This window comes from Harpia harpyja, chromosome 14, assembly GCF_026419915.1.
Source record: "Harpia harpyja isolate bHarHar1 chromosome 14, bHarHar1 primary haplotype, whole genome shotgun sequence".
Taxonomy (NCBI): Eukaryota; Metazoa; Chordata; class Aves; order Accipitriformes; family Accipitridae; genus Harpia; species Harpia harpyja.
In genome coordinates this window covers 8,480,038-8,496,355 of record NC_068953.1, presented here as the reverse complement: position 1 = coordinate 8,496,355, position 16,318 = coordinate 8,480,038, and the positions used below count along the sequence as shown (strand labels likewise).

General features: G+C 44.1%; 1 protein-coding gene across 6 annotated transcripts in view; it reads right to left on the bottom strand.

Moving 5' to 3' along the window:
* Positions 1–2,178: 2,178 nt before the first annotated feature.
* The window catches only part of UNK (unk zinc finger), a 45,620-nt gene continuing 31,480 nt past the window's right edge, over positions 2,179–16,318 (bottom strand). For 4 of the 6 annotated variants that reach the window (XM_052808824.1, XM_052808825.1, XM_052808827.1 and 1 more), the window contains 7 exons: positions 14,604–14,672; positions 13,738–13,912; positions 12,486–12,587; positions 10,804–10,992; positions 7,713–7,894; positions 6,909–7,166; positions 2,179–6,502 (listed from right to left, as the gene is read on the bottom strand). In XM_052808824.1, the coding sequence (XP_052664784.1) occupies positions 6,347–6,502; positions 6,909–7,166; positions 7,713–7,894; positions 10,804–10,992; positions 12,486–12,587; positions 13,738–13,912; positions 14,604–14,672 (1,131 nt within the window). In that variant the 3' untranslated portion in view covers positions 2,179–6,346. The remainder of the gene's footprint in view (positions 6,503–6,908; positions 7,167–7,712; positions 7,895–10,803; positions 10,993–12,485; positions 12,588–13,737; positions 13,913–14,603; positions 14,673–16,318) is intronic. The other 2 variants (XM_052808826.1, XM_052808828.1) reach the window with 2 other exon arrangements.

Genomic DNA, 16,318 nt, shown 5'->3' with positions numbered 1-16,318 from the left:
TGTTTTTTGTTTGGGGTTTTTTTGTTTTTTTTTAAAACTGTGCATAGCTCTTGTGTGTGTTTTTGTATTTTACCACCGATCCTATCGACCTCAGGGTGCCCACCGGAACTGAGGGAGCCTGGGAGCTTGCTGGATTCTGGGCAGCAATAAACAGCATTGCAGACCCGTCAGCCAAACCACACGGCACTTTGGGCTGCCGAGAGCCCAGACACAGCGGGCAGAGGTCCAGCGTTGCCCCCAGCTTGTGCCAGGGACCTGGGTCCCTCTGGCTACAACCCACAGTGGTGGGCAGCTTCACAGGGTGCATCGCATGTGGGGTGACCCAGCTCTAACAGCAAAAATGCCCAGCAGGGCAGGTGGTTGCAAACTGTTGGGTTTTAGCTGCACTTATTACTAATTATAAATCTGGAGCTCCCTCTGCCCGCACCCTGCAAGAGGGTGGCTGGGTTTGAGCTGCAGCATGTCCCTGGGAGCCACTGTATCTCAGGGAATTAAAAGCATCACCCTCCGGGCTGCCTGAGCACCAGATGCTTTCTTGGTGGGCAGAGCAACCGCTGGGTCAATTCAGGTCAAGCCCTCAATGCGGGGGGGGGGGTGGGGGGAAAGCTCCTTTGGTATCTGTGTGACATGGCCAGGCGCACTCGAACCCACAGCAGGAGGGATTAAGGCACTGCTCGCTCACAAGGAAGCCATTTGCTGGCTTAAATTACTCTTTTCAGTCCCCCCATGTAGCTCTACAGAGAAGCAAGATTCCAGAGAAGGGTCCCTGCTTGCGGAGGAGACGCTCGCTGTCCCAGGGCGTCATTTCAGACGTCACTGCTCCTGCTCCCCGAGAGAGGAAACCCCAAGCCTGCACTCTGCAGCTAATTTGGTGTTGGCACCTGCTAGCAACCTGCCTCATGCTTTATTGCAAGGCTTAGCTATATGGGGCTGCAGGTTTGAACATGGTTTTAGCTTATTTTTAGCCGTATGTTTAAAAATTGCTGTGCTCTAACTTGCTCTGGGCTGACCATCACCCAGGTGTCCTTGCTGCAACAGACAGCGTGTCCCAGTGAGCAGGTGGCATGGGCTAACCTGTTTTGAGGTTGTTTGCTCTTTATTATCCAAGGTGTTTTAGCTTAATTTTTGCTCAGCTCTGGGCAGTTGTGTGGGTCTTTTCCCACCCCGAAAGAAATCATATCATTTACAGAGAAGGGCTAATAAACCTTAAACAATCAGAGTGTAACTAACCCCAGGGACCAGGAGAATAGCCTAAGTGTTAAAAAAAAACAGGCTTGAAGCACAGAAAACCAGCTCCTAGCAAATGCAAGACTGAGGAGGAAGAAATCCCCATCATCATCATTATCATCCTGGTGAAGAACCTTGACACAGGCAGATTGCTGCAACACAAGAGGGAAGGGGGCAGGCACTTACATCTACCAATTTTATTGTGTTACTAATAATCTAATATAAATTGGGTGATTTGGATTATTGTTGTGATTGGACTAATAGTAAGTGATTGATGCATCTTTGAAGCATTAATTAGACCAAAATTAAAAGGTAATTCTTGGATCCATATGTAAGGCATGTTCTTTTGGGTGCCCATGCATGAAACTATGTATGTAACTTTTAAATGTTCATATCCCCTGCAGTTGCACAGGCACACAGGCGCAGGCAGAGCTTACCTTGGCCCAGCCTGGCTCTTGCAGGAGATAAACTTTTATCTGGGTGATAAAAAGCGATCTTTGCTCTGTGGCTTTGCCATTTCCAAAGGAGTTTCTGTCCCACCTAACTGCACCGCATCGACTCTCCCCCTCTTCCATTACTGCACCTTGATCATAAAGGTGAAGGACGCCCACCCTGAAAAAAGGGGCTTGATCCAGAAGGGAGCTCAGGAAGAAATTATTCTTGGTCGTGTGAAAGGGAGAAGGCAAAATTGGCCACAGATCTGTTGTTTTGAGGGCTCCACCGCACAGACTTCTCCACACCTCCCCAAGCTGCACATACACCCCGGGCATGCATGTGCGCACACACACACGCACACACTGCTTTATTGTATTTTTTTTTCTTAGCAAAAAAATAAAAATTTATTGTCCTCTAAAAAAAAATCCATCCTGCCCTTGGAAACTGTGACACAGATTGAGTTCTTTCCAGCCCCACATGCAAATTCACTCTGCCAAGAAAAGAGTCTAAACCAGGTTTCCGACAGCCAAAACACATATTTACAGAGTACGAGAGAACGACAGCTGAAATCACAGTTCTATACATGGAATCAACAACACGTTTTACACACCACCGATCACCATTCTGCCAACTTCTACACGGACTAGGGGCGCTTCTGCCCAGTGCCCTTCCTCCTGGGAAAAGCAGGGAAGAGACTGGTCAAGAATTGCCACCAGAAATACTGCAGTGTGTATTATTATTATTTGTTTTTAAATGTATACTGTATTTATTTTGTTTTAACATTGGAAGCTACGGAGTGGGGAAGCCCCAGAAATCCCTCCGATGCAGTCACTAGATTGCAGGAATACTTCACCTTTAAAATACTAGGTTTTACATCAGTAACATCTATTTTGCTGTTGGCCATCACTCCAAGGATTATTATAATTCTGGAGGAAAACACTGGTAATATTCTTCCTTCTCAGATGGGGGAAAAGGAGAAAGAGAGGAGGTTCGGAGGCTGGTGGAAGCAATGAATTACTGAGTCCATTGAGCATTACGGGCTTCCTCACAGGGTAAGGACTTCTCTTCATTGTCTCAGCTGCACAAGCCTTGCAAGTGGCTCAGGTTCAGCTTCAGAGATGTACAGAAAGTATAAAACCCTTCGGCAGCGGATCAGCTGCAGCGACTCCCTTCGGGGAGGGGGGGGTGGAATCTGCTTAAGGAAAATGTTGTGCTCCAGCTCTGAGACTTTCCCCCGTCCCTCCTGTGCCACTGTGTCTTTGCCACAGCTGGCATGCAGCTACATCATCTAAGGCCAGAGATGATCTAAAAGTGGTCCTGTTAGCCCAAAGCGATGCCAAAATTCTTTAGCTCCTGGCTATTGTCTACAGCTCTAGCCTTGCTTTTTGATATCTATCTACCCAGGATAGTGTTGTCTTAAGCCATCTGCTTCTATATTGTTTTTCCATAATAATGTAAAAGTTTATTGACCTTTAAGATACTGTGGTTTCATAACACAATTAAGACTCCCTTCCCCCAACTCTTAATGCAGAAGTGTCTGACCTTCACAATTAGTCACCAAGGTCAACACTTCCAAAGCTCCCCAAAATTTGGGGAGGAAAATGTCATTGTCCAATAAGGAGTCTGTGTGAAGAGGCAGGACCCAGACATGTTCACAGCTGTTCAGCAACAGCCAGCTGGGGTGCTCATCAAGAAGCCTTGTGGACCAAAAATTTGTTTTGAAGCTTGACTCGGCCAAAAAAGCCCCCTTGGTTCTGATGTGTTACTGCATGTCCTGTAAAAGGGAGTTCCTGCTTCAGAAGGAAGCTTGACAGTACATTACAGGGGCTGTACTTATTAGCACCAGGTTTATTTCAACAAGATTTTTTTTACACCATACAGAAGCTGACCACAGACTCTTCAGCCTTAAATGCAGTGCTGTGATTACAGTTCATCCTTCCTGCCTGGGGCAGGCAGTAACAACTGCTGGGAGTGGGTCAGAAATGCTGCCCTTTCCACCTGCTCTCACCTCACTCGTTATGAAATTGTCATGTAAGTGGCCCCCCAAAATATTCACAAAATATGCAAAGATGAAGTTCTCTTTTCCATCTGATGCTTCAGAAAATAATTCACATTTCAGATTTTTTTTTTTTTTTTAAAGCAGCAAACAAATTCATAGAAATCTAAATTTAGGAAGTGTTTCTTAAAGAACCAGAGGAAAGTGAGAAACAGTCTATGTGCTTGTGCAAAGAGAGTGCTGAGATACGCTGGGATAGGGGCAAGGGAAGGGGCTAGTGCTAATTCCTTCAGGCTGTTCTGCCATGAGTACAGTGTGGCAATGGAAAGTTAAAATTTAAGGGCCACAAGCGGGTGAAGTTTTGAATTCTTTGGTCCTTCAGTATAAGTTTTAAAACAGAGAAACTGTTTTACTCAAAAGGAAAAACATGCTTTCTCTGGCCTGGAATTTTCCTTGTACCCCCTTGTCTAAGCAATGTGCCCCCACAGAAACTGGGGGCAAATATCTCTTCCCCCTAGACCCAATAGCCCTGCATCACACCACGACTGGAAGTCCCACTGAGACAGCTAGAGCTGCCATCCGTGGACAAGTTTCATCTGAAGAGAAGGGACAAAGTGAAGAGCCCCTGTGGGAATCAGATGCAGTCACACAGCCGGGTGCCAGACAGTTCTGAAAAAAGAGGGTTGGCCAAAGGCAGCATCACCCTGAACAGTCCCACAGGGAGGCAGGAGAACAGATAAACCACCATACTAAAAAAAGTGTTACAAACCAATAGGCAAAACCGGCTGATCAGCTCTAGTTCCTATAAATATTGAAGACCTGATTCAAGAGTTTATTTCCTATGATTTAAGTTAGTTACAAAAACTTTTTAGTAAATTTTTGTCTTCATTGGGCTTTTTCCTCCTCCCCCCACTTTTTTTTTTGTCTTCCCTTTTTTTTTTTTTCCTAAAAAAGAAATGTTCACGTATTTTAATAAAAGGTCTTTCCTTAAGATCAGACCAAGGCAGATGCACTGCCCCATGGCACACACATTCAAAGGCTATAACCAAACAACATAGCCACAATAGTCACTCAACAGTGTCTCTCCATAAAAAAATTTTAAAAAACTGATGCTAGTTACAATAAAATACACATGGAAGAAAAAAAAAAAAAAAGCATTTTTACCAAAAAACCCAAAAACAAGTTAATGGGAAAAACATAAAAAAAGAACTACACAGAGCTGCACTTAAGAGATCATCTGGGAATGCATATTAACCCCTTCCATGTAAAGGAAAGGTGGAATTATGGAAGCAAACCTAATTATGTCTTTGCATTAAATATGAAGCTTTCTGAGAGGCTCTGATAAAAATTCAGTTTTCCTACAACAGTGGGCTGCTGGAGGTTCCAGTGCTTTTCCAGGTCAGGGAGGGGTAGCACAGGCAGCATCCCTGTGCAAAATAAAAATGTTTAGTCAACTGAGTGGCCTTTTACTTGAGATCCCAGCAGGTTACTGCAATCCACCTGATGTAAAAATCCAATGGACACACTGCTAAAGAAAGTCACAGGAAAGCTCAGCTACTGGACAGGTCTAAGCTGGTGGCATTTCTTTGTCACGCTGGACTTTCCCTGTCACCACAGGCATACATGATCTCTAGCATGGGGGCTTCTGGACCCAGTAGTCCACAAACCATTCTTGAGGTGCTGACACAGGCAACATCAACTCTGTTCAGTAAGTGTCTTCAGACTACCTGGAATTGTTTCATGCATTTCAGCGGTGACTATGAATCAGGTCCCTGTGGCTAAAACAAAATTAATCTCATCTGAAACAGTGAAAAGTCTCTAGACAGCCACCAGACAAAGGGGTGTCTGGAGAGAACTAACCTCTGCATCCATATTTCTTTCATAAAGGGCTTTAGCTGATAAAAGGGCAGTACTTCTAAGGCTACTCAGACCTGGCACGTTAGCTGTATCAGCAATGAACACTAGTCACTGAATTTTGGGGCTTGGCTTGCTCTAGGTCCAACACTTTTTTTTTCCCTCTTTTCTTCTTTTCATACAAATATACAAAGAGTGTAAAAAAAATTTAAAAAGCGAACTTTGCTGATTAAATGACAGACAAAGTTCCTACACATTCAGAGATCGGCAATGTGAGGCCCACCAGGCAGGCACCCAGCAGAGCTTCCATCAGGGAGGACGGCTTTAACCAAGCTGGGTCAGTGAAAGAGAGGGAGACTGAAGACAGGAACAAGTCATTTCAATCCACCTCGATCCTCCCCATGATCTCAACTCTTCCTCTGGAAAGCACATGGAAGCCCCTCTTGCCCACTCTAAATCCTTCTGGAAATAGTCAAAAATTTGTTATCACCTAAATAGAAAAGAGGAGAAACACAGACTCTTTGCAAATGGCCCTTTGATCTGTATTAAAAACAGCTCTCAAAGTTCCTCAAGAGTTAGAATTAGTGGGGCACAGGTGAGGGGCAGTTTAGATACGGGATGTAAAATATTAAAAAGTGCTCTGCAACTAGTTTTTGTTTTATGTGTGTATGTGCATGTGTGTGCATATATATACATACACAAACATGCACATACACACACACATATACATATATATACACATACATATATATATGTACACATACATATATATGTACGTATGTATAAAGTTAAAAAGTTCTATACGATATGATTAGAACAAGTGTCCTTGGAAGGTCACGACTGGAGAGAGTGGGGCCTGTTGGGATGGCAGATGGGGCACTCGCCCTCCTCGGCGCACGTTTCACACAGCACTGCGTGTTGGCACGGTAACACCACCCGGTTCTCCTCCTGACACTTAAGGCATTTCACTGACTGCATCTGAAATACCGCCTGCAAGAGAGGGGGACAGGGCAAAACATAAGCATCAAAGTCATGAAGCAAAGGGGCTGCTGTCCTGCGTTATGCAGTTTTGGGAACAGCAAAGAGGCAGCAGGGGAAGGACTTGCAGCTGTCTGCCCATTCATCTTCTGAAGCAAAAGCAGAGCAGCACAGCATGATGTCTTTTAGGACCTTTAGGATCAAGAGAGCAGCTTTGATTGACTTAAACTCTGTACTTTACACACAAAGAAGATGTAGGTATTTTCCTGTGAGCTGGCTAAAACTCACTTTGGCTACATCCACATGGAATTGCTTTGATAGGCTTCTGATTTCTGGCTGTATTAAAGAAAAGTGAAAAAAGCTGTGATCTGTAGGAGCAGAGGAGCAAAGCCCTGCCCTGCAAATCCCTGGCACTCACCTTATCAACTTTCTCCAGGTTTGCCCGCAGCTGTTTCTGAAGGGTGTAAAGCGAAGAGAGAGAGAGTGTTTCCAGGTCAGAGAAGGAGCGCAGAAACTGAGGGTCCTGGCCTGTGTGGATCCTCTCCAGCTCCTCCTGCAGCTTCTTCACTTGCAGCTCCAATGCTTCCCTCTGCTCCCGGGCCAGTTCACATTCCATGTTAGCTGTGTTGGCGCGATCATTTGCTTCCTCTGCCTCCTTTTTCCAAGCATCACAAGCCTATGAGTTCCAACAAAGAGGGTAAAAGAAGCAGTCTGAAAACTCAGTCAGCCTCCAAGAGAGGATCCCAGGCAAAAAAAATCTACTTCCATATACTCCTCACCAGGAGTGTGTTCTGTCCAATCTGCTCTGTTCCCAAATTCTGAAACTTCCCTGGAGCTTTGCTTCAAAGCACTTCCATTCCAGATACCCCATCTGGTTGGGCTGTGGTTCTAGATATTTGGCTCACACCGTTAAGGGTATGAAATTTGCATACTAGCAAATTGTCATGGACCTAAGTCAACTGGCAGGTCTAAGAGACTGTCAAGCACTTCAGTGCATCTGTTATGACACCTGGCTTTGCACGTCCAGCATCTGAACACATCAGGCACAGTGATTCAGTCTCTCCTTCCAAGGCAGAAGAAAGAATAAGAATGCTTAGGAGAATCTGTTTGTAAAACCTACAGCTCTTCCCATCACCTCAGTGTATGAAAAGCTTCTCTTTAAAGGCTGACACCCTCCTACTTTACACTCCCTAATCCCTCTTCCCAGGAGTTGCTCAAGTACCTGTTTGGCTTGTTTCCAAGACTCTTCCCACTGCTTTATTGTGCCGTTGGCTTCATCCAGTTCTTGTCGTAGCCGTGCCAGCTCCGCAGCACCTGGACCTGACAGAAATGCAGGTGAGGTACTGGGCGAAAAACTCCCCGAAGCAAAGTGTTCCCATATGCTGCTGTTCATCCCATTTAAACCTGTTTCACAGGGAAATAGAGAGGGTTATGTCACAGGTGCTGGCAACTTCCCCATTTCCTCCCTACCCCTGTGAAATCCAGGATTCAAAAATATGTACATAGGAAAAAAAAAAAGATCACCTTGAGAACTACTTTCATCCCCAGGACCCAGGAGTCCATCAAAGAGGGACTTTATAGGGAAGTCTCACACCATTAGGCCTCATCTTTAATGATACAGGGAGGACCCAAGAAACTGAGTGGAGGCAACTTTTGAACCAGGCTGGTTTTAGAAGCATTGATTTTAGAGCAGAGCTGACTACCAGCTTGAATCCCCCTTCTCAAATGACAACCTCTGAACTGCTTACTACCTTCCCACTTTTCTGTGCAGCACAGCCATCAGCGCTGGTGAACAGATTGGTTCACACAGCCAACCCAGGTGGTGCTTCCCCTCACACTATACCCTAAGAAAAACTTCTGGTTTTGTCTCCTCAGCTTAGTGCTTAGAAAAGCAGTCTCACTTCCCAAACAGTGAGACTAAAATGCACCAGTGTCATTACTGTTTGCATATGCAAGAAACAGCACTAACTAGAAAACCCTGTTTATAAACAAGTGGAGGCGATAGTATATACATCAGCTTCATCCCCTGCAGTGTTCTAGCATAAAGCTAGTGATTGGCACCAGAGAAGACTAACTAACCACTTCCCTATTTTAGCTTGTTCAAATAATTTCTCTTTTCAGGAAGAAATTCAAGGCTTAGGAGACAAAAGCAGTAGAAAACCAGTTGTAAACAAACCTGGCTATTTCTCACAGACTCCAAGGTTTGTGCTTTTTTAATAACAAAAATATTTTTACTTAAAATAAGCATCCACACTTTGCACTCAGGGGAGGACTAGTAGGAAAAGCTCATATCGAGACAGAGCTATTGAGTGAAGTGGACTCTTTGGCACACAGACATGCACCAGTTTGATGTAGCAGTCATTTTCATTTAGTGGTGCTCAACACTGGGTGTGGACATTCCTAAATCCAGTTACATTTGATAATTCGTCTTACAGCAGCCAAACTGACTGTGTTCTGCAAGCAAGCCCCGGGGCCAATGGCCTCTGACTGAGGGCTAACCCAACACCACTTACTTCCCATTTAGTGCCAGCCAAGACACAAACAGCTGCAAAAAAATACAGCTGAGAAATAGTAACTTGTCTTCACTAAGGGCTTAGGTGCATTTACAAGTCATTTAGCAGAGCAACAAGGGCTCTTCACTGGCTCAGGCCACTTACCATAGATCTATTTCAGCTCCTCTGAACCTCAACTCACATTTTGTTTTTAAAGCTCCAGTTTCCTTGAAAGGGAATCTAGCACTAAGCAGGATCCTGGCAAGCCACACATTCTGCCATAATGCTGACCAAGCTTATCTCGTCATTTCTTTTTACTCCCTCTTTCCACCTGCTGTTCTCATTTCACATTTGAAGCAGCAAGCCCCTTTGGTCAGGAATGCCTTCTCTGCACGTTTTGCATCTAGCACAGTGGGAACTAGCCCAGAACTAGGTATTTTTAACTCAATTGCAAAACAAATAAGTAATAACTACACACACTACACACTAACTTACGTGCATTCAGCAAGTCCCACGGAATAGATAGATTCCAGATTCCCAACTGCTAGATTACTATTTAAATATCTTATCAAAACCTCAACAAAAATGGTTTTGTTGTATTAAAGGAAAATATCTGACTTTTTTCTTAAAAATCAAGTATTTAAATGCATTTGTGAATTTCCTGCATTTCTTCAGTTTTTTATTTGTATAACTACATAGTCAAGACAAATGTAACTGCCTGACTTGTTTCTTCAGAAATTAAAAGCAGGCTTTATCAGCAAGTTTTCCTTTTCTTATTGAAACTGGGTTGAACAGCCAGCCTCAACACTAATTAATAGCAGAGATGACCTCTGATGTCTCTTATTACAGTAATTGTAAAAGCTGTTAAAGCCAAACAAATAGCAATCGCAAGGCATGGAAGCATGGTTTTGGCCTATGCAAACAAGGGATGCATTTACACAGGTGAGTGCATGCAGAAAAGGTTACAAAAGCATGTAATAATTTTATTAGGTTAAGCTGAATATTCAAGATTAAAGCATATCTCAAATTTGAAGAAGCATTTATGCCTAGTATCAATAGAGAGAACTAATATTTACTGTTACTAACAGAAATGAGCAGAGTGTCACTGTAGCCTTGAGCCCAAACAGTTTTATTTCTCAAGGTAACCTTGCGTCTTGATAAAAAAAAAACAGATTTGGCCCCTCAGTTCCCAGTTCTGCCTGATACAGCTGAAGCTCCAAAGCAATTTCTCTTTCCTTCACAGTCCCTCATACAGGAAACAGATCCTCAAGGCAGGGTGGGGAAAGGAGCAAAGGGGACAAAGCTGGAACACTAGCTTTTTGCAAAGTCCATACTGCAAAACTGCACGTAGAATGCCAAATAGGAGAGATAAGTACAATGACCCTAGCCTGCTCTAGACCTCCCAGAAGCCAATCTGACCTACAAGCAGTCCCAAGGGCAAACTGCAATCCCCACCGTAACTAAGCAAAGCTGAGGACCCAACTCTTGAGTTCTATGTAAAGTGAAGTCTCTGCACAGCATTGGTGGCAGGAAAAGGCAAAGCTCTTTACACTGAAAGGCATCATCAGAGCAAGTCACTTAACCTATCTGTCCCTTTTTCTGTGCTTAGATACATGGGAAGCAGAGGGAATTGCTCCCTTGTACACAAGGTATTAGCCAATTTTTGGTAAAGCAGCTTCTAGTACTGTTGCTGTTCTCATGGGAAGAAGAGATACAAACGGCAGCAGTGAAATAATACATTAAAATTAAAGCTAACTTAAAAGAAAATACTTACATGGCACAGACAGGCATGTACATGGGACACACACACTGTGCATTTACCTAATGATCCATGAGAAGCTGATGTCCCCAGGAACGTGTTTTCTGATTGGCTTAAGTGTCCCTGGGGCTGATGAAGGAAATGCGATGAGAGGCTGACCGGTGGAGAAGGAGAGGCAGAGTGAAAGGAGGCAGAGCTTCCAAGGGACCCGGGGATATTTACAGGAGCAGAACTTTGCAGCAAACTCCCACCTGGACAAAGAACACATAGAGAGGATGGCTATGTATGACCGTGAAGTATGGGCACAGTGCAGGAGTTCAGAGCAGAAGGTGTTAAGGTTCCCTTTCTCTTCCCTAAGCCCCTTGGGATTCCCTCTGCTTCTCATCATGTTTCATTCCCCTCTCAGCCTTTATGAGGAGCACTGAAGCTGCCATCCCATGAACCACATAGGTTAAGACCCTCCAGAGTTCAATGGAATACTCTTTCATTGGCCAAAGCAACAAAAGGTTTTCTGAGCAGAGTTCAGTCCCTATCAGTCTAGAGAAGATGAATTTGGTATCTGGTGAAATACTTTGTAATGAAAAATTCACTTCTAAAACATGCGCCTCTGCCTTTAATACTTCCAAACAACCTGTAGTGAGAAGACTATCATGCTGAGTCAGGTCATTATCTTAACCACTAAAAATCAGTGACTAGCTTTAGTCACTTTAGACATACTTGAGTGCCTGGATCTATCAGTAATAAAAAACCCCAAATAAACAAAAGCCCAGCCTCCAAAGACATCACACTTCCATTATATAAGAGCTCATTCTGCCTGTCACACGCACATTGAGGGAGAGCTCACCCCTGCTCCCCACTCTCTCCTGATCTCCCTTCTTAGAAGATCACCAGGTAACACCCAGACCTGACGTGAACAGAGGGAAAAGCAGTGTGGAGGATCTCTAAGCCACTGCAGATGGGTAGCGGCAGAAGCAGGGCTATCAGCAGACATGCACAGTAAACTCTCCGACCAGGCTCTCATCTTTGGCAGGGAAGTGGAAGTGATATTCTTTAGGGTTCCTTCCACAGGTGCCTTACTATCTCAATACAGCTCCAGGTAGTGTAGTTCCCTTGGAAACCTTCAGACAACCAAAGTTTGCTCCCATTCAAAAACCTGTCTTACACAGCAAGGGTAGCCAGAAACTACAACCACTTCTAAAAAGTTACGAGACATTTCATTTTCCCCTTGACACTCAGAGACAGGTAGAAGAGGCCTTAGCCTACCTCCACATATTAAGATGAGACAGACATTACAAGAATCAAATCAGCAGACCATGATGACACTCTGTGACAGATGGATAGCATTACCAGGTCAGTGAGTTTCCTGTTACTGCTAGGGAGAGTCTTCTGCTTAAGATGCAAATAGTTATACTTTGGCCTGTTTTTAAAGGTATCAGTTGCCTTCTAGAGTCTACTTGCACACTTTAAAAAAAAAAAAAAAAAAAAAAATCAAGCAAGTCCCATTCAGTCTCAAGAAACATCCCCAAGACACCTGGGCCCAATGGCAAGAACTCAGCTCTGCTAGTCAATAAGGGCAAGCTTTCACTTCAAAGATGCTCAGCAGTTGCCAGAGTTTGTTATAATTGCTGTTTTAACCAATGTTATTTTGGAACTGGATTTAGAACTTTGTTGGGCTGGCTCCACTGAGGTGACTGGGCAACACTGCTTGGCAGAAGATAAAGAAAGCTCTGTTGCTTTCATGTACCTATCATGATGCCACTCGTGTGGGGCACTGTGCTGCTGTCAAATGTCTTCTCCAGGGCAGCCACTCCGAATTCATTCAGGTCCAGGTCATCCAAGGCAGACTCTGCCAGACACAGAGGTACCAATTATGTTATAAAGGACCAACAACTTCAAGAGATAGGATGGCCCAAAGAGCCTACATGCAGAGGAGCCTTCGCTCTCTATTTGTCAGTCTGCACGGCCCTACTCTCCGCCCTGTGCAACACTGTTCTTAAATGGTTTGGCAGAAGTGTCATGGGCAGCTTTTCAGTTCAGGTTCTTTTGCCTGATCTGATTTCTTTTTGTCTCAAAGTATTCCCAAATGTTATAGGAAAACAAAAATTTGATGAAATAACAGCAGTTCCCATAAGTCTTCCCCAAACTGTGCCTTCAAGTCTGTCCATAATACGCAGTAACACTGGCTTATAACACGTCTGTGTCTGGTTTGTGCTTTATCCATACTTTGGTGAAGAGCCACTCAAAGAAATACCAGTAGAAGGGAACACTTGAAAAACATCTCTGAGGTTCAAAGATAGGGTAAAATAAAGAAAGCTTATGAATGCCTGCAAATGTTATATCTATTTGAACATGCCTCATCCCTAATCATGATCAATATAATTCCATCCCACACATGCCCACTCATTTCTATTATTATTTTTAACAAATTAGTGAGATCACCTCAAAAACGTTAGATTTAAAAAAAAAAAAAAAAAAAAAAAAAGAAAAACAGGTGACCAAAAACCTGTACCTATCTAAGAGGAGTGATTCCACTCTCTGGACTCTCCCATTCTCCTTTTTCTTACAGCCTCTGTCCTACACTATATGAAGGGCAAGTCCTTACAATCTACCTGGTGGTAGCCCTCGCTATAAAATTGTCATTTAGAATATAAGGGGTTGTAACTGTGGAAAATGCCCCTGTGATTTCCTGCCTACTCCAAGACCTCTTTGTCACTTTGACAAACCTAAAACTAAGGCCCGTTACACGATCTGACATTCTGAGTAAGCGGCTCAGAGGCCTTCTGTTGGTCCCGTGGGTGAATTTCATCCATAATGACCTGCAGAAAACATCAGATGTGTCACAGTCACAGAAAAAGCTTACAGCCTCAGGAATCTGCCAACACTGACAGAGACGAAAAACTGGAGTTCGCTGGAACACCCATGCTATTCCAATTCTCATACCTGGTGATCCACGTCTGAGGAAGCCCTACTAGCATAAGTAAAAAAGGCAAAGTTACCTATGACAGACTCAACGGTGTCACTGGTTGGATAGAAAGGAAGGGCATTGGCATTCATGCCTGGTATGCTGCTGGTGCCGGCAGGGCTTGGTGGCGTTGCAGCCAGACTGGAGGTGATACTAGAGGAGATGCTGGATGTCAGCGGGCTTCCCACTGGGAGAATACCCAGTATGTCCTGAAACAAGAGTTTTAAAAGGGAAAGAGGTAGGAAATAAGACATCTTTATAGAAGAATCCCTTCAGAAACATGCAGGAATGAGCCAAAGATCAGTAGCAAACCTGTTCCTGCCTGCTTCCAACCTGACAGATGGCTGGTGCTACTACTGGGCTGGGGGTGGGGGAGAGATTAACAGCTTTTCTTTAATTTCTGCCGACTGTTCTCTGTTCTGTCCCCCTGTCCCCCGCCCCCCCAGCATTACAAACATCCTTCAGGCTGCCCCAGAATTAACTCCTGTGACCCACAGGTTGCATGCAATCACAGGGATGGGTCACACAATCACTCACTCAGACTTAGTTCAGCACACGACTTAGAACCCGATATTAAATTCTCTTTGCCGAATCCTTGAACTTGGATGACTCCAGAGATCCATTCCAGCTCAATTTTCTGTAATTTGGAGACTCTCTCCAGCACGGTCCAAACCTATGAATCTATCCTGAATTCACACAGATCTAGCCATTCAAAAATAACACCTCCAGCAAATCATCCCATCTTCATAAAGTAATCCCTCAAGCTGAGCATCCCTAATGGTGTCTGGACTGTCATTTACTCCCTGCAGAGTTGTCTGGATCTGCAGAGATTTCTCATGTCCTTGTCTGCGGTGGTGCAAGCACTGAGCTAGGTTCAGAGGCCTGCTAGCAGTACTGTACCTGTTTGGGCTGTAACAAAGGTTGCTCCTGGCTCCTGTGTTCCAGCGAGTGGGACTTCATTTTTGCTTGCTGCAGTAAAGAAACAGAACAAAAGATAAGCAGAGGGATTAGCAGCAAAATTAAAAATGGCTGACTGCTAGCTTTGCAGAGGCCATGGGAAACACACTCCCCTCCTCTCTTACAGCCTGCTCTGGGCACTAGAGAATTGGGAAAGTGGGAAAGCATAGCAAACTGAAAACACTAAGTAATTTGCTTACTATATACCAAGACATCACCCCTAGAGTTATGCAAAGACTCGTCACAATTACACTTGCCTTCAATGCTGCTGTAAGTCCTCTGCTGGCACAAAGGACATCTTAAGAATGAAGGCCAAAAATTAATTATTTTGCCTTGCTATAACTTATCAGTCCTACTAGTATCTAAAAAAAGGGCCAGAAATGGTGGGAGGCACACTATATTCTTAAATTATGTAAACGTTTTTCAGCTTTGGGAAAATAAAGTACGTAGATTGTGTTCTCCCTCAAACTCTTCCAACTCCCAGCTAGGATTGCAAAGTAAAACTTGGTGATAACTAACCAATTTTAAAAGCAACATCATCAAAACTGATTTTTTAAAAAATCCTTCCCCCATCCATTAACATAGAGAACTCAAAGCTATAAAACATAAGTGAGGTCAAGGCTGCCTGAATTACAAAACTGCATGAATGCCAACATACATTCAGAATTCCACTATCCAGCCTAAAAATTTAGCTTACGGACCTTCCAGCACTATATCCTTAACGGAAATCAACCCTCTTGCCTCACAACATCAGTCAATTCTGAGCTACAATAACCAGAGCAGGGAAGGAAGTGGCCTCATGAGCATGTCAGCGTGTAACGGTCTGTTCTGCAGGCCTTGCTCTGTTCCTCCCATGCTGCTACATGCATAAGGCACAGGGAGATCAATCACACCCTCTGGGCACAGAGAGGCAGCAAAAAAGTGCTGCGAGTCAGGGCTGCTTGTTTACTCACTCTCCAACTCCCCAGTCCGAATCAGAGACCTATTCCAGGCACAAAATCTGCTCAATCGTTTTTTTTTTTTTATTGCAAATGCAGGCAGTCACCATCTCTACAGGGGAGATTCAGGCATGATGTACAACAGCAGCGCATGAGATGCCACACTGACTTGAAGTGATACGCCTTGACTTTTTGGCTTAAACAGTCTTATGAAAAAGATAAATGATTGCTGGAGAGGGATGACATAATCAGACAGGCGAAAGAGCAGTAGAAGAATTCATCACTTGGTTTTACTTAATTAAATCATTTTCTCTGCTCAGCTGTACTACTATGGCCAGATGGGAAGGTCAAAGCCTGGCAAACAGGCAGCTGAGATATGGACGCAGAGATCCTTCTGTGGTAGGTACCATTCTCTCACACTTCCCTGAACAACATACAGTGCATTTACATACAGCAAAACTACCACCGAACCAATCAGGCTTGTTTTCCTTTGTGTGCAGTAGATGCATTACGTTAGTGCATCTGTGTGTGTCTGATAACACGCCTGCTACATTATCCAACACATCCCTACCCTGTTTGACACTCATCTGAACACAAGATGTGCTATCAACAGACGTCAGCAGCTAAAGTGAAGGCACATACGCAACCATGCCCCCCCCACTGAGAGGCTTCCTGCCAATGTAGCTAGCTGGTTCTGGTGCAGTTAAGTCTTACTGGAAG